This window comes from Symphodus melops, assembly GCF_947650265.1.
Source record: "Symphodus melops genome assembly, chromosome: 10".
Classification (NCBI taxonomy): Eukaryota; Metazoa; Chordata; class Actinopteri; order Labriformes; family Labridae; genus Symphodus; species Symphodus melops.
In genome coordinates, this window is record NC_136700.1 from 20,867,783 (window position 1) to 20,891,512 (window position 23,730).

The 23,730-nt window shown below is 40.7% G+C and overlaps 1 protein-coding gene across 2 annotated transcripts in view; it reads right to left on the bottom strand.

The window, feature by feature from the left end:
• Nucleotides 1-218: 218 nt before the first annotated feature.
• lrrc75a (leucine rich repeat containing 75A) overlaps nt 219-23,730 on the bottom strand; it is a 43,280-nt gene continuing 19,768 nt past the window's right edge. For both annotated transcript variants that reach the window (XM_079354967.1, XM_079354966.1), the window contains 3 exons: nt 23,396-23,508; nt 6,713-6,986; nt 219-6,156 (listed from right to left, as the gene is read on the bottom strand). In XM_079354967.1, coding sequence (XP_079211093.1) covers nt 5,545-6,156; nt 6,713-6,986; nt 23,396-23,508 — 999 coding nt within the window. In that variant the 3' untranslated portion in view covers nt 219-5,544. The remainder of the gene's footprint in view (nt 6,157-6,712; nt 6,987-23,395; nt 23,509-23,730) is intronic.

Sequence of the window (23,730 nt, forward strand, 5' to 3'; positions counted from 1 at the left end):
CAATTTAACCTAACAAGCATGTCTTTGGACTGTGGGAGGAAGCTGGAGTTTAATATCTCACCGAGTCTCAAGATGCCTGACAGACGGCAAGTTGTTTTGAAGTGCACTGGTTTCGATTTCACTTGTGGAAATAACATTCCTACAGACAGGTTTTATTATAACTTGTCTACAGAGCCCCAGGAGTCCCCCCCCCCTCAAATGCACACAAGTTACTTCAATAAGATATTCAATCAATCAACAGGGATCAAGCTGTTCCACATGATCACAAATCAAACACATGTTAATGATACAACAAAATAATTTATTTATATGAACACTAAACTCCACGAATCACAGAGCTATTCATCACCTTGTGGAGTCTGGAATCAGATAACATTTACCGTCAGGTTGGTTGAAATGACCTTGAGAATGAGATGATATCTCACAACCTATTACAGTTGTAATCACCACTCCAACTGCACCTCTTACATTAGACATCAGAATCCATAAAAGAACACTGACATTACTCCATAGGCATTTCTTTTTGTACACATAAAATGAATCTACAAATGCATCATTGGATCCAAAAATAAACAGATGAACACTTGTGCAAAGATTTTGAGATGTAAGGGGATTCACAAATTCACCATGCAATTTGTTAATGTACCCATGGTTATTAATGGCTGAAAACGTCTGTATCTCTGCTCAAAGAGATGAAATAGAAGGAAAGGCAGAAGTGTGAACAGACGACCAGTTGCGAGGCCCACCTCACCTATTACGGATTGTAACTTGTGTGTATTTTAAACACCCTTATTAACCATGAACACATAAACAGGTTGATCTGCATCTATTCACACATTTACAGTTTTCCACCAATAATATGCAATACAGTTAATTCATAAATAAAGGAAAATATTCTCGATTGACTGAAATTCACCACCATGAACAACCAACTCCATCCAACAGAGATCTGAAATTTTCATTCAAAAACCTTTGCAAGTATAAACATTGAAACCCTCACTCTGACATTTAAACTTGTGAAAGGCAAGCATGCCATTAAAATATGAGGACAAACTTTCAAAATAAGGGTGCAGACACTGGACCCCTTGTCCTTGGCGGTGGTTAAGGCATAATGTAGGGCGCAGCCACGCACTAACAGGCCTATCCAAACACTGGCAACAAAAAAAATATATCACAAAAGAAAACAACAGCCTTAAAACGTGACAATATTTTATAGAGTAATATAATGTAAGAACGGCTTGAAACAGGAAGTGATTTTAATGTACAGAAATATGCAGTGAGTGGACAAAATCTAATAAAGAGACACAGGTGTAAAGAGCAGCAGGGTCATGCACTGAAGCTGTCATGTGCAAACTTACAATTTAAGTATTTTGACACATTCATTTGATTTTCATTATATGTCATGGTCTTATGCTTTTATAAATTAATCTATAGATTCTTGCCTGAATGAGATTGTCACCACAGTAGACCAAAAACTCCTTCAGTCCTCAAATCTTACTTCTCTGACAAATTCAAATTTTTACACAGAGGTATTAAATGTATTAATGATGATTCACACATATAGGTGACTTTTGACTTTTTAAGAATACCAAACACAGCCCATGCAGTAAATAAGTGAGCCTCTTATATTCTTCACAAATGTACAGAATATAAAAGGCTCACACGTTCACATATTGTGGCTCTGTAGAAATAGTTAAGATACAGTGATCAGTGCGTTAGTGTTGTCACATTGACATTCAATAAGCTTCATAACATTATCTAATGTTGTGACCGACAGCCGGATTCTGTCCCACCGAAAGTGACATTCCATGTGGCAGGTTCCTATCCCTACGCTGGTCCCTATAATCAGTTAACACTGATTGAGGCACGCACACTCAGAGGAGTCAGAAGAGTTAACACTGATACTGATTTGTGCAAATCCCCGTGGAGACTTGATTGAGTTCTGGTGATGATTTAAGAAAGAGTGTGGCAATTGTGGTTTCTATAAAGAGAATTATTTGTTACTTAATTGCTTGTTGAAGGTGCTCATGTAGGAGGAGCATGCTCTTGTCCTGCTACACATTCAAATATTGGCTATGCTAAATGACCACCATCAGCTTGAAAAACAATAATTATGCCATACAATCCAAATGTATATGAAAACATGCATTTAGTCCCCAATTATTCAAACACATAAAATTGTATGACGTAAACACACGGAACTTACTTTTATAATTGACTCACAATTCAAACTTGTACTTGTCCTGGTGGTGACTTTCTCTCTCACTGCAGCTTCTCAGCACATGATCCTCTGTCCTTTAGTTTACTCTCAATCTTAGTCTTAAAGGGGCAGACACAAAGGACAGTCTTAAAGGGGCGGGCTCCAAGGGCAGTTTTTAATGGACAGGGGGCCCTTTTGATAACCTCGTTACCACAAACCATGGCACATCCCTCAACTCTCAATGGGGTTAACCCTAAACCCATAAATTCAGTTGAAATCGATAAAATAAATCCGCCTCATAACGTCCAGACGCCTGAGGTAAAGAGTGATTGGATAGTCGGTAACCTTTAATGTCCAGTGCCACTTCCTATTCCATGCTGCAGGAAATCCTGGATGAAAAAGGAAGTATGTGCCAGCTTCTCACACTGATGAATTTACCTTCCTATAGCCTCAGCATGCTGTTATCATTTATTTTGTAATTATCTTCTGAATTACCATAGAGCTTTTGAGACACATACTAGACACATACACAAACATAGACCCAAATTACACACACACACATGCACAAACAGGATCTCAAGGACCTGAATTATCTCTCAGGGATGAACAAGGAACCTATGACATTGAAATTATAAATAGGAAAACATTCAAACGTTGTCCATCTGTACAAGTGTTGCCTAATGATTTGTACCAACAGAAATAATTAGCATGTGCTGAAAAAAAAATGATTCTTTTGAACGCTATCCCTAATGAATGTTTTTTCTACTTATCGGGCAGCTTTTCATAGCAATAAAATTCTCTTCTTAGAAACACACAGTCAGAGTTGAAAAACCACAAATGTTTTCACACTAACATTTTCACTCATCTGAATTATTGTTTGACAAGCTGGTCACAGGCCAACTGTAGCACACTGGAACCACTTGAGTAACGATAAAAACAAGCCATAAAAAGTTTATATAAAAAACCAAAACTCTTACATGACAGGTCAGTTTTTAAAAGTACCAGCTTGTGCTGGGAAGATCTCATGAAATATTTTAACTTGTGCATTGTTTTTAAAGTTACTCACAATCTAGCTCCACCGCCACTTGTTGCCTACATCAACAGAAGAACTGGCAGTGATCGTGTCACAAGGGGATCGACAAGAGGAGATTGTTTCATGCGAGAAAGTTATTTCAGTCAATTAGGCTGGTCGGTCAGAAGTTAAAGACAGTGGAGTTCAATCCCAGAACATATCAGGCAACTTAAAACATAGGCTACAATGTTTTTCTAAGCAGCTAAAACAATGGATGGTCAATATATACATGTCAGAACTAAAATGATTTATAATGGATGTACTTTTTGTTTGCAATCTCAACATATACTGTATTTTATTTCCTGCTTTTTACTGCTCAACACTGTGTTTTGTAGTCGATGCATATGTCCTGTTCTACCTTGTAAACGGTTCTGCTTTGTTCTGTGCACTGTCTTGTAAAAGCCTCTTCAACGTTGAAGCCAGGGGACTACAGATAAGTAGCGTTTTGGTTAATTCTGTCATTTATACATGTATATTCAGGTGATTTATTAATTTGCACTGGCCCATTCCTTAATAAACTGAATTGAAACTTCACAGAGAACCCACAACAGATACGACACAAATCAGTCTTTGCATAAAGTGGTATTCCTTTTTAATCTACGATCCAAACAATCACGCTTGAACAGTTGAATTATTACATACTGTTTACACTCCACATCCAAAAATACAGCTTGATTTTTTCAAATTTTGCAGGGCATATAAAGGGAAAGCACAGACTGGGTGACAGCTACAAACTAATAGATATAAATAGTGTCAACTCAGTGTACATAGAGTGGCCTGTATGAAAACTGTAAGCATGTGTAGAGTACTGTGGAGGGAAACGTGACCTCGATTATGAGGAAAGGCGACTAAATATTTCGGATGAACTCTTCAGAGGGCTGTACTACGAAGCAAATTCAACAACCCAGGCTTTCTTTGTTTTGGCTGAATACAAAACCCCCAACAGCCATAGTAAGAGACAACCAATATCACCTGTCAGCTGTTTGAGGCTGTTTAAACAAATGCACTTCAAATTCTCAAGAAAATTTCAGGATGTCTGCCCCTGAAATCTTCCTGAGGTGTTTATTCACACATAAGTTTGACAGCTCGAGCATTTTCAGATGGGAAGTGGGGCGTAGGTGGAAATATTGGCAGCAGATAGCAGACAAAGCAACAGGATCCTGCACTTTGAAGACAGTTTTTGGCGTTATATAAATGCTGTGTGTCACTGGACATATACAGTATACCAGCGAATGAGTGGTAAACTGTACATAGTCGGTTACACCCAGGCTTCACTTTGGCTTGATTCAGTGTATGCACCTGAAAAAGAAACACATTTTCTTCTGATTTACATGCTGACATCCTGAATAGACGACTTTAGCCTACATCTTTTGTAGAATCTTTCAATAAAAAAGAAAGGAGAGCCAGATGTATGGCACTAAAAGCTCTGACTTCATCAAAACTCATTTATACCTCATTCTCTTGTTTCGTAGTACACCCCTCAGATCTTTGTTGTGTGGGACATGGCAATAAGATGATCTCATTTACCAGAACATTTACACAGTTTCCTTACAATCGTCAGACTTTAACTGCCTCATTTTCTGTATCTGCTATTTGACTTCTTTTGGTTTCAGCTCACTAAATTCCTCCTCTGTGCATTTCTCACTCACCAAATCACGATGCATCTGTTCTTTTCTTAAGAAGAAATTGATTTCCATGAAGCAACCTTTTGATTCCCTTCTATCTTCGGAACCATCTGGCTTGCTGTCGTCAACGTTATGTGGGAGAGAAACGTTTGAAACATTTTCCGTTTCTCGTTTTTTGGCAAAAACATTTCTTAAAGTGTTAAAGGGCCCTGATCAGTTTGTGTGTGTCTTAGTTTTCTAAGACGCAGCAGTAAGGGGATGTGTGACAGGCACATGTAGGTATTAGCAGGGTTAGCACGAGGAAGGGACCTGAATAAAGATTAACATTCTGTACATAAAAGCCTCACGTGATATAATTCTTCAATCTATTCTATTGTAAGCATCCTCAGTCTAATTATACTTTAAATAACATACAGTTTAATAAAACAGATGTCCTGTAGGTGACTGTGTTCTCATGTTACAGTCATAGAAAGTCACCTGGATCAACTGTTACTCTGTCAGGACCGGACCTCAGATCAGCCGAGGGAGCGGGGACTCTCTTTATCTGTTTACTTCACTCAAACTTAGCTTCCTTGTTGACTTTGAGCACGCTCAGCGTTGCACACAGGACTGGACGCAGGAGGGAAAACATAAGCAGAAAGCAGCAATCAGGTCAGGTGATCTGATTGGTCGGTCACATCGTCTAAATCAAAGTCCTCGTCCGCTCTCATTGGCTCCAAGGCTCCAGATGAGTGCTGTGATTGGCTGGAGCAGGACATGTGGGAGGAACGGCTCTGTGTGTCGTCCTCATCCTCCACGACTGCAGCCCTCTTTCCCTGCATCTCATCTTTCCTCTGCACCTCCTCCTCCTCTACCCCTCTGCTTCTGCCCCTCCACCTCCCCACCTTCCTCTGCTCCTCCACTGTCCACATGCTCTCATCCTCATCTTCCTTTCCCTGCACTTCCCGGTCAAAGTCCAGCAGCTCCTCCATCATCTCCTCTATCTCCATCTCTCCGTCCAGCTCCTCCTCCACCTCTGAACGCAGCTCGCCCATGCTCTCAGTTCGATTGGTATCGTCTGTCTCCTCCTCCTCACCCAGACCTCTCAGCCTCTCGGGGGGGTCGCTGGCCTGACTCTCTCCAAACTCCAGGATGGTGGGGAGGTTCCCCTGTTTGGGACATCGCTTTCTCAGGCTGACCAGAAAGGGCTGCGGCAGAGAGAAGATGTCCACGTTGTTGCCCAGGTCAATCCAGGTCACACTGGGGAAACTGCCTGGATCCTAGGGCAGAGAAATGATATTGTATACTTCTATACTGTATGAAAAATAAAAGTAATCATAATCAACATCATCTTCAACAGAGCTGCCTCCTCATAGCAGCGATGAAAAGATTCTTAGACCTAACCCGCACACAGGCAGGTCGTCCATCCACCTGAAAATGCAAAAACGTTTAAACTCTTCTGAGTGTTCAACATGATCATTTGCTCTTAGCATTGTTATTAACAGGCTGGATGTTTCATATGTTTTCTGCTGCTAAAATGTACATCTTTTAAGGTCAATTAGTACAGATTTTTCCCAATATACCATCCCCATATGTTACTAACAACCTTTTAGAACTTCACCCAACTTTTAGAAATCTCCAAAAGCATATTTAGATATCTCAATATCCAAAACAAGTGACAACTAACCCACCGAGCTTTTAACAAATGACTAGCTGTGTCGGAAAAAATCTCCTCATTTTATGAGCGATGTGATTCATCCGTTTTTTTCTCTTCCTGAAAAAAAAAAGTCTATAAATGACATTTACAAGTATCACTCCAATATGTAACTTTCTGACCTTCAGAGCGTCTGTCACCTCCTTCAGGACGGCCCTGGTCAGCCTGTTTCCGTTCAGTGCGAGTGTCTCCAGATGTGGCAGAGAGGCAAGCGTTGGCAGGAGTAGCAGGAAGGCCTCATCCGTCAGCTCAGTGAAGCCCAGCTCCAGGCTCACCATGTTGGAGGCGTGATGCTGCAGGTGTGCACACAGACGCTCCATGTCCCGAGCCGTCAGGGGGATCCCAGAGAGGTCCAGCGCTCCGCTGGAGGGAGGCGCCGACAGCACCGCCTTCAAACTGGAGAGGGGGAAACACTGTCAGACTATTTTTAACAATACAGTTTACATTTAATCTTATTTTATATATATATATATATATATATATATATATATATATATATATATATTTACATTTAATCTTATTTTATATATATATATATATTTACATTTAATCTTATTTTATATACCGTAAATTCCGTACTATTGAGCGCACCTGGATATAAGCCGCACCGGCTAAAAATAAGTACCGTAAATTCCGTACTATTGAGCGCACCTGGATATAAGCCGCACCGGCTAAAAATAAGTAAATAAATGTATTTGTACATATATAAGCCGCACTTGATTATAAGCCGCAGGTGTCCACGCTATAACAAGAGCTATTTACACAGACGTAGGCTACCGGTAACATCCGCAAATACTGTAGCGTCCGTACGGAAAGGACGACGAGAGCGTTCAAATAATAACTTTTAATAACCCGATCACTGTCGGCCATGACCACGCCGTTTACAGCAGAGAGCAACACATAACTTGCCGTAACAATCCAACTCTCTCCCCCAGCGTTCTCTCATACAGCCGCTCAACACGTTCTCGCTGGTGCATTCACTGACTCTCCACATAATCGGAATTATGAACACATTATCAACTACTGACTTTACAACATGAACCGTTACAATACGAAGCCTAGCCGACGGTGTCTGTAACACGGCTGAAGAAAAAGATGACCGTAATATATTTCACAAGAAAAAGTCCATCCATTCACTGCCTCAGAATGACTTCATTACTCACTTCCTCAGTCTCTGTTGTCGCTGTCAGTGTCATCTTAACGTGCAGCAGCTCTGTTAGCTTCTTTGACAGCCAGCTCGATCGCCTTTAACTTGAAAGCTGCATCATATGTATTTCTCCGTGTGTTTTCCATGATGAGGGTGCGTGCATGAAGCGCAAAATGACTGATATTAAGATCCGACGTGACGAAGTCAAATGTTTTTGCGGCAGAAGCTCATTGTCCCCCATAAAAAATCCATGCATTAGCCGCACCGGAGTAGAAGCCGCAGTGCTCGAAGTGTGAGAAAAAAGTAGCGGCTTATAGTCCGGAATTTACGGTATATATATATATTTACATTTAATCTTATTTTATATATATATATACACATCTCCATATGATGGTACTGCACCTTTTGTAACATTATCTCTCATAAAAACCTGCATTTTTACACTGTGAAAGTGAAACAAGGGTCACATAATAATGTTTCTATGTTTGCATCTTATTGGCTGAAATGTATTCACTTTGAAACACCCACCACAAAAACACATGAAGCAATACTCTGATTTATGGTCCCTGTTTTTGGTTAAACAGAATTAACAGACCCTGCTCTGGTCACTAGTCTTTATTTTTGAAAACTTTTCAATCAAACCAGCACAAGATCTATTTACTGAACAGCATATCACCATGGTTATGACCTCATGACGGAGAAAATATGAAAATATAAAAAGTGAAGACAGCCTGGTCCGCGTTGCTTTGAATCCCAGCATGGCAGCAAAACAGCAGCAAAGCAATGCAAAATGGATAGGGGTGAATATTCAATGACATCAGGTTTGCACAGTAGGTAATTGTTGTTGCTCCACTTGCAGTCACGACCACACTAGGATGACCAGGTGTCTCATTTTGTGCAGGACTGCACAGCATTTTCCTCACTTGATTCGCGCCCCGCAAATTGAGACGATGTCCTGCATTTAATTGGCTCTAGTTTCTAAAGTGTAGGACAGTGGTCCCTTCTACAACCTGGCTTTAATTCAACGGCTGTTCAGATAGCAAGAGAAAGCTGTCACCCTGGCCTGTTTTAGATGTCAATCAATCAGCCCACACATGGGGTCAAGGGCTCGCCAACCTGTCACCATCCTCTTTGCCTGCTTTACGGCCCACTGCCACAAAACAGAGAAACGATATAGCAGGATGCACTTTTTGGCGGAATGTAATGGAAACAATACGACAAAGAAAGGAGATGCTGCTGCAACAGAGTCTGGCAAAGTATTCGCTCTTGGGTTAAGCAGGCGGAGAGCAATCCCAGGAAGTTTTTTTTGCAACAATTGCAGAGTAGCAGAGTTTTATCGCACATGGAGGACACTCCATGCAAGGCTCAAACATAAAAATGTCAATCTACGAACACACCAAAAGAGGATTGCTAATCAAATGAGCTACTCTAACAGCTGCTAAAATAACAACTGTTCATCACACTGTGTGGCACCTGCAATCAAACAGGTCAGCAGGCGGTGGCTCTGCTCATGTGTTTAAAATAAACCAATGGAAAAGCATCGTCGATATGTATGAGCGAATGATTTCAATAGAGTTGCTTATTTGGACCTTTGGACCTGGATACTGATATCTTAACTACCTCTTGGCATTGTGGTAACATGTCCCACATTGTCCCGCCCATAGATACTGTAGATGGCTCATGTCGCACCATTTTATACTGGTATACTGGTCGCTCTGATCTATAGGACACAGCCCACTTTTGATATGAAGAAATGTATTCAAAGTGCTTGTTATTAAAAACATTTTATTGTTACTCTGCAGGAAACTGAAAAAGAGTATTCCCAAAATGTACTTCTATCCTATTAGATGGAAATTTAGTCATATCAGCAACAGTCTACACATGCATGTGACAATACGCACAGAAAGCACAGGATGAACTGCACCTCAGCAGCTAATGGAAACCACATAAACAAGAACAGCAGCTGGAGAGCTCTGGGTACACAGAAAAAGACAGCAGACACCAAAGGGATTACAAAACTGTACTTTGGGGAATGAGAAATGGTAGTCAGGAGACAGAAACTTAAAGCTACACTCTCACAAAACAAAATGGTCCAAGCTAAAAATAAACCCAGCAGGGCGCCTGGATTTAGCGGAGAATTAAGTGAGCTGAGCACAAAGGGCTGAGGTCTGGACCCTAAATAAAGAAAAACTGAGAACACAAGTTAAATTTGTTCTATCTCATAGCATAGCTTATAACTGCCAAATAACACACCAACAATGTTTTGAGACAGACAAAGAGGCGGACTTGATTCAGGATTAGTCCACTCGCAGTAAATCTACTCCCCAAGTGGCTATACACCCACAGAATGGAGACCTACAGTACAAAGAGGTTCACTGAACGACTGTAGGATTCGACTTTTATCCACAGTTATCAGCTGAATATATTTATCTTTTTCACATACCAGTGAGACTTCACAGGAATGTAGGCCGCAGCAGCCCAAAGCAAAGCAAAGCAAAGCAAAGCAAAGAGTTGGTCAAATTTAGCACTCTATAAATGTTTGAGTCACATTCCCAAAGGGTTACAAAGTGATGTCAGTTACTGAGTTACAGTTTGGGGACACAAGATGTTTCCATGTACTTCACTGTATCCAACAGTGATCAATCGAGAGATAGTAGACTGTCGCTATGCATCAACGCCCAATCAGAATCAAGTACATGGCTCTGTAATAATGGTAAAATAATCTTTTGTACATGGATGGGAAAGAAACTAAAAGTGAGTCATCCCACCTCCAGAACACTAAGTTAAAAGGTGACATCTGTAAGTTTTCCACCTTAAAATAATCATCTCAAAGTAAAACTATAAAACTATAAATTTCAGCATCTCTCCCATGTCCACAGAGCACCCCTGTCGTCTGATTTCAGCACTATGTAACTTTGGCAGTAGGCTGCGGTTCTTCTACGAGAAGTGCAGCTTTACGGTACCTGTTCACACAGCAGCCATTTAGAAAAAGCATCCATTAGCCCGTCTCAGTGCTGTTTGAAACAATGGCTGTGGCTAGAGGAGGATTAGGAGGATGGTTACGGATTAAGCTAAGAGACAAAGAGAGACTGACCTATCAACAAGCAGTGTGCACATCTCTGCAGATATTATTTACAACAGACTGTGACGTGGTATAAGGCTGTATAGTGATGGGTGTCAGCGTTGTCTCGTGTTCTGCAGCTTTATAGGGTGCAGAAAATCCCTTACCCAAGTTATTTCTTAGGTTTGCATACAATTCAAAAATCTGGTCATATTTCTCTACCTTGTCAGTGAAAATGATTCTTTGGCTTCTTGTAACGTGTTTAGTAGATTCCCCACCCTGTTAATCAACACTTTAACATCGTCTATAAGGGGGATGTGTAATAACACTGATTTATTTTATCATTTAGATACCTTTGGTGTGCACCAAATCCCTCCATTTTGGTGCTTTAATGTATGGATGGTTGAGAAATTATGATTTTTTTCCCATTACCACGTTTGTTTGTTTTTTTGTCATAAAACTTCAAAACAAGTTGCTACTTGGAATCAAGTGCAAATGGAGCAGAAAAAAACCCACCTTGGGGCGGATGAGGCTCCCTGTCATTGTCTGGGTAAGTGTAAAAAAACACTTCCCACAGAGACCCTGGAGGTTTTTGTGAAACCAGAAGCCCATTTCCCCGTTTGTGAGTGAAATTGTGCTAATTGGTTAACACAGCTGCTGCGGCTCTGCCCTCGTCTCTCCATTACACTCTCCATGAGACCGCTGATCTAATCGTTAGAGCTCATCTTCTCCTCCTGCGCTCGGCTGCTCCTCCCTCTCTTCGCACTGCTACGCCTGTTACACCATCACACAGCTCAACCTGCACACCATCTTCTAGGCTTTTTCTGGTGAGTCATAAGCAAAGGGGAAAGGTTTTACTGGACTTCTTTCCGATGCTTCATCCTCCCCCTCCTCCTTCGAATCCACCACTAAAACAAATCTCCGCCCTGCACATTTTAAAGTAACAAACAAAACAGACGAGACGAGTGCAGGGTAAATAAAAGGAGATGAGATGCTGAGAGAGCTCATGATGTGTTTGGCTTCAGACCAGAATCCCACGCTGCAAAGAGAGACACACACCCACAGAATTGAGGTCATCCACCCCATTCTGGACAACAACCAGCAGCTCATCTGGTAACTTACAAATATTTTAAGTCTGCCAGTCAAGAAGAACTTCATAGTTCACTCTGGGTTAAGCCCTTAAACAGAGGTTACTCGAGTTAGTGAGGCAGATCACCATGGTAACTTATGTTGAAGACCTGCTTTGGTGCAAGTTTATTTCTAAGAAAATTTGCCTACTGACCAATCAGATTTCGAGGTCACCGCAGTTTGTGAGCTGACTGAAGGAGGAGAGAATGGACTGCCTATATAAATCCCCTTATTCAAACTGATGTGAATGTATTGAGGGATATATTCAATAAGCAGAATGCATGATTCAGGTTCATGCTGAAAGTCTGATGACCTTTCATATCACATTATTGAAATACTGTGGTGTGAGTCATAAGCTCCTCCACTAATCCCTGTGAATGTAGTCTGTATAAGAATACTTGGATCTCTGGGTCACATCCTGGATTCCACATCACGTCGCTGAAAGCAACACTTATCACCACAAGGCTTAACTGTGTCCATCCTCATCATCCTCTCTGTGTCCGGTCCTACCTGCCTGATCTCTTCCCCTCAAGCCAACTTGTTTGCTGAAACAGACTCACATTGGGAATCCAGGTGAAACACGTCAACAGCATCCTCTTCAGATATATGACAGGGGGATTTTTACATGAATTCAACACAATCTTGGAATTCTCATGGCTTTAATTTCTGTCCTTGTTTCTCCATCGGCCTACCTGCCTGCAACGTTTCTGTCTCCACCAGAGGTCATTTATCACACAGTCAGCAGGTGTATGTGCAGCTCTCCTTTTGTCTCCTCCTTCCTCCGCTCTCATGTGACAGAGAAGGTGAGAAAACACCTCCTCCACCTCCCTCTCCTCGACTGCAACAAGGTTTACAAAGGCAGCATAGAAGGTGTGAATGGATGGGTTTGCGCCTGTCTGACTGCTGTTTATCTCTAATGTTAAAGGGTTTTGAAAAGGTAAAAATGCATTTGAGATCAAAGTTGAGATTCAATAGAATCTGACTTCCAGCTAATACTTTTTTCAGTGAGCTGCGTTGTTTACACCCAATTTAGCAGCTTAGCAAGTGACTGTGTGTTCAGATAAATGTTGAAATTAATTTCGCCCTCTGCAAAGTAAACACTTTAATTTCTTGGTTCATTACATCCCCCAAAGGAGCACCAGTTAATCTATATTATTTCTTGTGAGTCTCATTTAAACTATAAATAATAAATAACATTGATTCTGGATTACTTCAGCTGGGGATAGCTCAATTGAGTTCCAAAGATTATTAGCTGCTCTTATGCAGATATCTGTTGTGTTGATATCTTATCTATTATTGGTAAATATAGGACATACAATAGTTACTGGTCAGAATGGCTCATATGTAGAATCATCTGTTGGACACTGAATCTTTTTTTGTCTAGTTGAACTAGTCTGATCTGTTTCAGGAGGCATCTCTGGCTCGACTGAATCATTTCGCCCAGTAGTTTTATCTAATCGTGTGCCATCAGGGGCTGCAGAGTTATTGTGCATGCAATCATTCCAGCAGGATCTGATTACACTGATGAGGCTGACTTCAACCAGAGAGTAGGAGCTTTGGAAATCAGCTGCACGAGTATTCATGCAGAAGAAATTCACACAAAACACATTGCTTGCCTCTCTCATCCAGCTGCTACTCTCTCCTGATGACATCAGGTTTCTGGTTCATGTTCGTCCAGGTGACCTAAATGAACATCTTTGTGTTTTATTCCAAGCGGCTGAACTACAGTCTACAGAAACTCATGACTCAATGATTCAAGCTTCTTTAATGAAAGACAGGTGTTAGTTTATGAGAATAATTACGTACATAAAACTGTTTATAACTTGTCCCAATCCTTTGATGCATGACAGAAGCCCCATAACTTTTGACATGAAAATGATTTAAACTAATTAAGACTGAAATTTTATACATTTATACACACGACAAAGCAGCAGAAGCAACTTGGGCTACAATGCCTTGGTCAAGGAAACATTGGACATGTGGCTACAGGAGTTGGGGATCCAAACCTTCCTGTTGAGAGTACTACCAACTGAGCCACAGCCTGCCCTCCCAATTTACTGCCTAGATGTTGTATTGGCTGTGTCAGGTTAAACTGGTGAATCAATTGGAGCAATGTCTAACCACATTTAGCCTAGATACAGTACATGCATGTTAACCTACAGGGAGGACTGGAGACTGGTGGTGCTAGAACTGCTAACAATAGCCGCACTCAGCAAACCAAATTACGTTATTTACCTGCAGAGAAATTAAAATACATTTTGCTCAATTTTGACAGTTTTCCAGGTGTTTCCTTTAAAACAATCAGCTAGTTTAAATGTATATTTTTGTTTAACTGCCTAGCACCATTCCTACTTAATACATATTAAAAAAAGCAATATCAACTTGGTGTCTGTTCATTTGTTCCTGAGTTGCTTTATAGTGTTGCGATCTGTCTCATTTGCTCTCCATACAACTGTTTTCATGCGTAAAGACAAAGCTCGTCAAAATGGTGGTGGCTCATATTACTCAGAGTACAAAAGCAACTAAACGGCTTTCACATTAAAACTGTCTATACTCTTAAAGATTCCTCATTTCTACATGAACATTAAACCACTGGTTTGCGTGCTTGGGTCCAGCCCACCTAAAGGAGGGCGGGTCTGAGGTTGTGAAATTTAAATGTGCACGATGGAACAAAAATCATGCACATTTACAAAATAGATTAAACATTCAACAAATCTTTCATTAAGGACAACCGTGTGCATGCCTACTCTGTTGGGAGTGTATAAATGCAAACAAGGTGGGAGGGAGTTGGGGGATTTCGCTTCGATAGAACTATGGAGGTAGAGAACCAATGTTTTAAATGACAATCGTATTATATGAACACTATCTACAGTTAGTGTATTTTTTAATCTTCTAAAATTGTTCTGCCCCCTAGTGGTTAAGGCCATGATATTATAAACTTTCCTCAGACTACTTTTGCCCCGCAGACCTTAACTGAGCAACTTTGTGTTTTGTAGGACAATAAAATCATTTTGCAAATGACAAGAGAAGGACTCTTGAAGCCTTTAGATGAACAGGGTGGAGAGGAAAACCAAACTGTGTCATGAGAAGCTGGCTTCTTTTCCCTTCTTCATCTGAAAATACACTGGGAACACTGAAGAGTATCTCTGTACAAAGTGCCTGTCTCTTTGTCAGGCAGCAGTGGAACTCAGTGGATAATACCATTATTCACACAGTTACAAGTGGTCACTAGTCCACTGGGAATAGACATGAGTCATAGAGGCATAAACAAATGACGCTGTTGTTTTGTGGAGGAGGATGGAGATGGAAATGCAAAACCATTAGTCTTGTTTATTCAATTCGACTGCTCTTTAGTCGTCACATTAAGACATGCACTTGAATTCGAAGTAGATGATGTAAAGTAGAGCTTTCTGTCATTGCACATACAGGAAAAGTCACGTTTGAATTTCAGAATTTAAACATGCTGCGAGACGAATGACTTAATCTCTAGACAATGATTTGTTGTCTTTTATAATGTTCTCATTCACTGTTGTTCTCCTACAGACGAAAAGTAATTTAGTATATTCATACATCCCCACAACAGTGAGCCAATTTGGGCTTGTGCAAAGCAATATCAGAAGCTCGGAGCAGCTGCCCAAGCTAGCCAGCATGTGGCAAGAAGGCAGATCAAGTCCAGGGGGCCAAATGTTAGAGGGGATACAACTTGAACAACAAGAGTTGGAGTTACATATGGGACAAACATTAACTCCAAACCATAATTTTCTTGCTAAACCCAAACATACTGGCTCATATTATCTGTCAGTACATTTAAATGTAGTGAGTCGATTTGTTGTCTTATTGTGACTAAAACTTGACTCGTCTGTCTGGACTAAAATACATGTGAACATGTTCTGATCAACAAGATTGATCAGGAATCTTATTAGAATGCCTCCTTGTGGCCTCCCTTTGGAGGTCTCTTCGAGGCACGTTCATATTTATATTATATTATGTCAAAGGGTATCTTGAAACCCTTAAACAAAAGTACCGTAAAAACAGTAAAGCAGACAATAGGGGATTCCTTCAAACTGGCTCAAACAGGTGTAACCTCCTGCATCTGTAGTAAAGGTCAGGTCAGTAAAGGTTTGTTGAAAAAGATGCTATAGCTCCCCCTAAAAAGAGATTTTATGTACCTTGATGCAACAGACATATGGAGGTTGTCTGATCCGTAAAAATAGAATATGTAAATAATAGAATATGTCTGAGCCACCTTTACATAAAACAAACACACAAACAGTTTGGAACAAAGACCACAGTCTTTACTTCAGAGGCCTGTCAGAGAAGAGCGTTAAGATTCCTCAGAGGCTAAATAAATTGGAATATTTTTTTCTCTCACATCGTTCATTGTCTCCTGCTGACATTGCAATCGCCTTTAGTACTGACTCCTGTCACAATCTTGTGTATTTTTAGAAATGGGTGCTTCATTGTTTTCCCTGTTCTTCTGTGTGCTTCGACTTATTGCAGAACTAGTGACAGCATGTCAGCGACTTTGCTGCACTGAGGGTGTAATTCTGGCCCTGGGATGGAGAGAGAGGATGATTCAGAGGACAAATCATGGGAAAGGAGAACAATAAATGTGATTAAAGACAGGAAATGAATCCAAGTTCTTTGGATTGTGCTCAGATTAATTTTTTAACATGTCATTATCTCACCATTGTACTGTACGTTGCCTGCATGAGCAAGAGAAAATCAAAGTTCATGTTCCTAATTGAACTCATTCTGACAACTGCGAGCATCCGAGCTGCCAAAATTCCAACCTGACTTTGTGGAATCATGCGCGAGGGATTGGAAACAGTTTGTTTTAAGACAAATCTGGGAATCTGCTGAACATTTTTGACATAAGAAGGGATTTACACAAGAGCAGAAGGCAGACAAAAGCAAGAACAGTCAATGGGAGAAATAAATCTGACATGACATCTAGATTTTTGAGTTTGAATTTCTAAATGTTACAGTTACGTAAACAGAGCAACAGAAGGGAAATAGAAAAAGCTTAGATTAAATGATAAATTAAACACAGTTGAACATGCATAATTTTTGCACAATAAATATAAATGTAAAAGGACAGTTATGCGTCTTTAGTACCTGAGGATTTTTTTTTTCATGGGTAGATGTTTTTTTCATGCCACAGCTACGATCAAATTGTATTGCTCTGTTTTCTGTGTCCTGAGTCCTGATTTTATTACAGCCCTGATGGATGGTCTGCGTTCTGTCACAAAAGCTTGGAACTAAAGTGAAACCATTTTAAAGATGATGGAAGCTGGCACAAAAGAGCTGGGGGACATTAGCAAGCTGTAACAGCATCTGTAGATAAATCCCACCGACAGCTGACACGCCACAGTGATGTACATCACAGCGTTTTATGCTCCTTCAGCAGTCTGTGACTAAAAAGGATGGTTAGACAGAGCGTGACTTAAATGGACTTTTAAAATAATAGACCATCTATAGTTAGCAGGTAGTTATAGCAGAATAGCACCCTGACAGGACAAGTAGGACTCTAATGTGAAGAGGAGGGGTCCTAAGCACCCTAAAGTGGTTCCTCCACGATAACAAACTGCTAATTATACATTATTCTGCTTATTACAAAGCTACTTACTTTACTTTAAAATTTTATTTCATTGATTTACTGTTGACAGCACCAAGACATACCGGCAACCAGAGTGTGCAGAAACAAACACAAGACCAAGACCCTGATTATGACTGAGGAACCATCATCTTGTGTGCATCAAGTTACAGCATGGGGAAAAAGAAATAGAAATTGAACTACAAATAAATGTAAGCTATTTGTTGCTTTCAAAAGAGGTCTTTTTCTTCTCATCACATGGATGATATGGAAAAATAGCGTTTCAGTGGTGGTCTTGAAAATCTGCCATCTACCCAGTCTGAGTCTGAGACAAGACCGAGTCAAAGGCTTTGGATTCCGAGCTGAAACCAAGGCGTTTAAAAAGTGATCTCAAGACCGGTTTTGAGTACAACAACATTGCAAATATTCACTTTGAATCTGAAAGTTCTTTTCATAGCATCAGCTGACTCTGTAGACTTCATAAAACAAGCCGACCTAGTTTTTTATTACTCACATTAGGCTGAACATTTTCACTGATGGTGAAAGCGAGAGAGAGACAGGGTGAACAGATGCTCATGAATCAGATCAGCGCCTGCCTGTTGTTTCGGCCTCTTCATGTTTGAGTCTGTCGACATTTTATTTTCCATTCACCATCTTAAAACAAAACTGTCTCCCATCCCACGCTCTGTTGTTTGTTTCCTTTATGTGTCATCTACAGTTTTGGAGATTTTCGTTGTCATACAGTCTTTACTTCTTTCACTGCTGTTATTTACTTCACCGGTCTAGCCAGACTTTCTTTTCCCGTGGATTAACATGACCACATTAAGTCTTCCAGAGTCTGAGACAACAGCAACCATTAAAAAAAAAATCAAACAGGAGAAACTGAACAAGTTTTATGCAGATTTTAAAAAGTAAGACAATTAGCATAAACATTTTAATTCAAGGAATTAACTTCAGGGAGAAAAGAAAATATCCATGGTACAAGGGATGGAAAAAATCAGTACTGTTTTTTAGACATTATTATGAAGATGTCAAATGAATTCGAAAACTCATATCTTATGAGGTCAACAAGTAATATTACTATTAGTAATATCTATAACATGATTTATTCTAAATGAAGTGGATATCAGACAGCAGATATCCACAAGTGCTTGGAATTTAGAATAAGAAATTCATTTGCCCAATCAACAACTTAACAAACCACACGTTGGATTTCTACAGTACACTTTCTACGCAGCTCGAAGCTTACTCAGACTTAATTAAATATAAGTTAAAAAACAGCAACACAACATTTAAATAAGAGTAATTTCTTAATTATCTTCTTCCTGAGAATACACATCAGCTTTAGTCAACTACTTATTCCTTCACTCCTACACAGACAAAATGTAAATATAAATTTCAAGGCTAATATCGTCCCCCGTCTGGTTCTGCCTGCTGGTGAGATGAAGTGAAGCGTCTCAGACATCCTGAGTAAACACCAGGCTTGTCTCTCTGCAGGCTGTCAGAGCTCAGGTTGGAGGAAGCCAATAAATCTGTCGATGCCACGGACACAGCCGGCCGGTCAGCAGGCAGCAGACACACCGGCAGAGAGGCAGACAGACAGAAGCAGGTGATAGCAGAGAACAAGAGAAGGTGATTGCTTCTTATTTAAGGTGAAGATCGATCATATTTGGATGTGGGTTAGGCACAACACCTTGTGTTAACAAAAACCTATGTAAGACGTCTTTATTTCTCTTTGAAAAGCCCCAGAGGAGGCCGACAGAGAGACTGATTCAGGTCCAGGGCCAGATGGTGGACAGACAGGCAGTTGTTTACTCTGCGGTTGTCAGTCAGCATCTTTCCTGCTGAGGCTTTTAGGTTTGCCGCTCCAATAAAAAGTCAGTCGATGCCATGCTGGACCCTCTCCAGCCTCTTCATTAACTTCAAACTGTCTGAACTGGAGGGCGTGTAATTATTCTATTGAAGGGCCAAAATTAAGTCCACTAGATTGGTTCTCTGAAACATTTTCACTTAACGTGCATCGTTGACTCGGTTTTGGATGGTAAATTGTACCAAACTCAAACCAACATAAAGATTCTGATCTTAAGGCCCTATCTATGACGTGGGAAAGGAGGCCGGATTTGAACCGAGGCCGCCTGCTTTCGAGGGCTAATCCTCTGTACGTGGGGTTCGCACCCCAACAGCCAGGCCACCGGCGCCCTATGACACGTGATTCATAACAAGGATGTGGAGACAACGTTTGCAGTGAGATAACTGAATTTCTTAAAACATGTTATTACATTTTTAAACTGAACTCAACTAACTCAAAGTGGATCCAACTTGGATACAAATGTCTGTGTTGGTTGTTTAACATTTTACTGCTGAATTCTGACGACCTAAATGTTTTTTTAAGGAGATATATTATACTGTTATATATCTATTTCGTTTTCTCAAACACAACTGAGAAAGAAATAAAGACAATTCCTCTTTTAGGGTTAATGTCATGTCCCTACCTCTGCTGACGTTGTTTTCCCCTGTGGGGCTTTCAGAAATCGGCTGTAAAGTAGAGAAGAGAGCAGGTCTGCACGTTCAGCCGCCTCGTGTCAAACCTCTGACTGGACTTTAAGAGTGCTGAAAGGAGCCGTTGTAATCAGCAAGACAAGCAACAGTAAGCCTCTTAAATCCTGCTCATGATTCACAACCACAGCGGCTCTTGTTGAATAGACAATAACAAACTTCTGGCCAGTTGATTTACATTTTACACACAGTCAGATCCTTCTTTCATGGTGAACAGTGGCTCTTTTTCAGCAACTTTTTCATGTTTTAATCACAAGAACAAAGTTCAGATGAGAGCTGCAGGGCCCAGCTGGGTATGATCACAGCTCCATCTCTGACCAACCTCTCACTGTCAGTGATCTCAAACAGACTGCCGAGAACAAATGTCTACATCTAAAAGAGAAATCAAACTGAAAGAGAGCAGCGCCTGAGAGCTAGTCAATGCAGGCAACTCGAGCTATACTGGGGCATACACAGTATGTAAATCACACAATGGACATAAGGCTGATCACGGCCCAATCTGCTCCTGACCTGTTGGATAGAATTTGGATATATTTACTACTTTGGTCATATGATTGCACACACTCACACAGTGAGAGCAGAGCCACGAGATGATTCCCCACATTCAGGGGGAATAGGAAGACATAGGAAGGACCTGCAACTAAACAGCAAGTGCACCATCTAATGCAAACCAAATAAATACACCTCTGGGTAGTGGGGATTTCTAAGGGAGAATTGCACAGATTCCTGATTCCTCCTTCATAAACTGGCAAAGAATGTCTGAAATCAACCATGGCACCAGCAGGCCTTCCTGTTTAATACCGTATGTCTTCTCCTCCTATCACCAAAGACATGAACGAGAGTAACATTGGAAGGAAATATATGCAGACCTCCAGCTGACAGGGATTATTTATGATTTAGCTGCTACTGCAGTCAGCTGGTGTTAGATGCTGTGTGTGTGGGAGATAGAAACCGAGCATTTCTGACGTTGCTTGTATTTCAACTGGACATTTGAAACAACTTAACAGAAACACTGTAACTACTGTCTGTTGGGGTTTTCAAAGGAAACGTTATCAACAATTGTCAGTGCTTTGTCCTGATGTAAGTCCTCCAGAGTAAGCACATAAATCATGAGCTTTGGTCACGTGTTATAAATGATTCACTCGACACATAACCCCAAAGTGCTCCCGCAGCTTTTTTCAGCAGATTGTGAATGTGTATGATTGGGATGAGTTATTTCAGATGGGCCACTTTACATAGCAACCACTGCCATCATTGTGTGAATGGGTAGGTGTGACCTGCAGAGTAACAGCACTTAGAGTAGTCTGAAGACTAGAAAAGTGCTATACGAGCTCAAGTCCATTTACCATTTACAAACTCTGACTTTCTTATTTCGATCCTCGCTTTAAAGGTAGGACAGGTAACTTCTCAGGCAGAACAAAGTCAAAGATGCACTATAAAATACAAGTAGTTCACTCTGGATGACTCTGGATTGAAAAACCGTAAAAAAACAGTAAACAGCTGTAAAGCAGTGAGTGATGATTTCACAACAAATACCATGAACGGAAAGGACTTTTCATCTGTATAGAATATTTTTCAGCCCTTCTGTTGACTCAATAAAGGGCTGATTTCATACGCATGAAGATGTGTGTGTTAGTGTGAGTGCTTTTGTATGTCCGCTGTGTAAAAAGGTGACTCATTCTTCGTCCTTTTTCCCAGGACGCTGAGTCTCTAATCACTCTGACTGGAGTTCATGACAGCCTGAAGTGCTGACTAAAACACGCAGAGTTGATTAAATCCTGTCCACCAGTCCAGAATGACTTAAGATAATTACTAAACTCTTTTCATTTCCATCGCCAGCCTTCATTTAATCACATTGAGGAGAAGAAGTTGCTGCCTGAATAGAAACACCTTGTTGCCTGGGACCAACACTCAAACAGATTATTTTTTTTCACCTCTTTCCTCTGTGTCTGCAAACTGTTTCTTAAAAGGAGGTGACACCTGAAATTCACACCAACAGAAAAGAGATTTTTATTTCCCACTGCTCGTCTATTCACCCAGCAGCGGGATTCCTGCTGCAGCGTCGTTTTTCTGCCATCTGCTCCCAACAGGATGCATCACATCGCAGCACTGGAGTTTAACTGTGTTGCGGAGCATCACACACGGAGATCATGTTCACAGCCAAGAAAGAGAATAACATTTAAGGTGATGGGATATAGAAATGTATTTTATAGAGTCGTTATTGTTCGTGTTTGATTGATTTTCTGCACTCTTTATTCTGTGTGGCCACATTTCACTAAAACAGTCTAAGACAGCAATAAACTTAATGGAATTTGAACATCAAGCAATAATGCAACTATCAACCAACGTGCACACAACAACACAGTAATGTGGGCCACAAGCAATTTCAGCTTGAGCCGAGGACTTTTCAGTCCACTGCTTGCGCTTAAGGGGAAGCCCCCAATAAATACATTTTCCAAAATGTGACATGTAATCCAGTACAGCCTATTGTCCAACTGTGCTGTACCATGTATAACATTTAAAAATAAAACCAAAGACCTGAAAGTGCTGCATGCCATTGAAAATCAATAAGAGCATCACACATGTCATGTTCCCTAAATGATTCTCTGACTGTTTATGATCAAGGATGTTAGTCAGGCTTTATTTCAGGAAATGTCATATTTATTTTTGAATGCTGTCTGCAGCCTTTAGAAGACAGCATGTTGAATGCATCGCTTTGCAAATGTGAAATATGTTGTTTTAAGCACCTTTCAGGAGCCTGAAGATAATTCTTTATTAGGTTTACTTCACAGAGCAGGAGACATGTATGGTTTACATTTTCAAAGGCGCTTTTCAGGGCTGATTTGCATGTTGTGTAATGCTGCTGTGTGTTCATATCAAATTCATGCAAATCTCTTGGTTGCAAAGGGTTTCTATATAATGCAGTGCAAAGAGGAAGAGGGGAGGGAAAGCCAACTGTTGTGATGCAAAGTGAAACAACATAATAGCCACGGCTCAGAGATAATACTTGAAATGCTTCGACCTTAGCTGATTGATTCAAGGCTACTGTTATCCAGACAACAAAAAAAAGATAGAAAGGGAAATAAAAGGCAAGAGAGACACTGATGGCAGAGAAGGATTTTGTCTCCAACCGTGTCAGTGAAAATGTGAGGAAATTAAAGAGAGTGACATTGATTGTTTTTTTATACATCCAAAGGGGCAGCAGATGATGACACATTGCTGACACACTGTGATGTCACAAAAACAGAGGCACATACTGCTCGATTATGACACACGCACACACACGCTCGCACACAAACACACACAGAGTTACTCACCAAGCCTGGGGTTTCCTCTTCAGCAGGCCCTGTCTCCTCCAGCGAGAGTGCGGGCTCAGATGATAAGTTAGCTGACGACAAACCTTCTCCATCGCCCCGAGAGAGTCACCCTCCTGTTTGATGCACACAGACAGTGACACACAAACTGTCAACTCAGCTGTAAAAGGCTCAGGTGATGTACTGTTAACTTAAACACCTGGTTGTCTTGTCATGTATGATCTCTATTTATACACTTTATTGTGGTATTATGTATAGGACAGAGTATTCAAAGGATAAAGGAAGAATGTGCAACCTTGTGATCCAGCGCAGGTGACACCTCCGCTATTCTGAAGCCA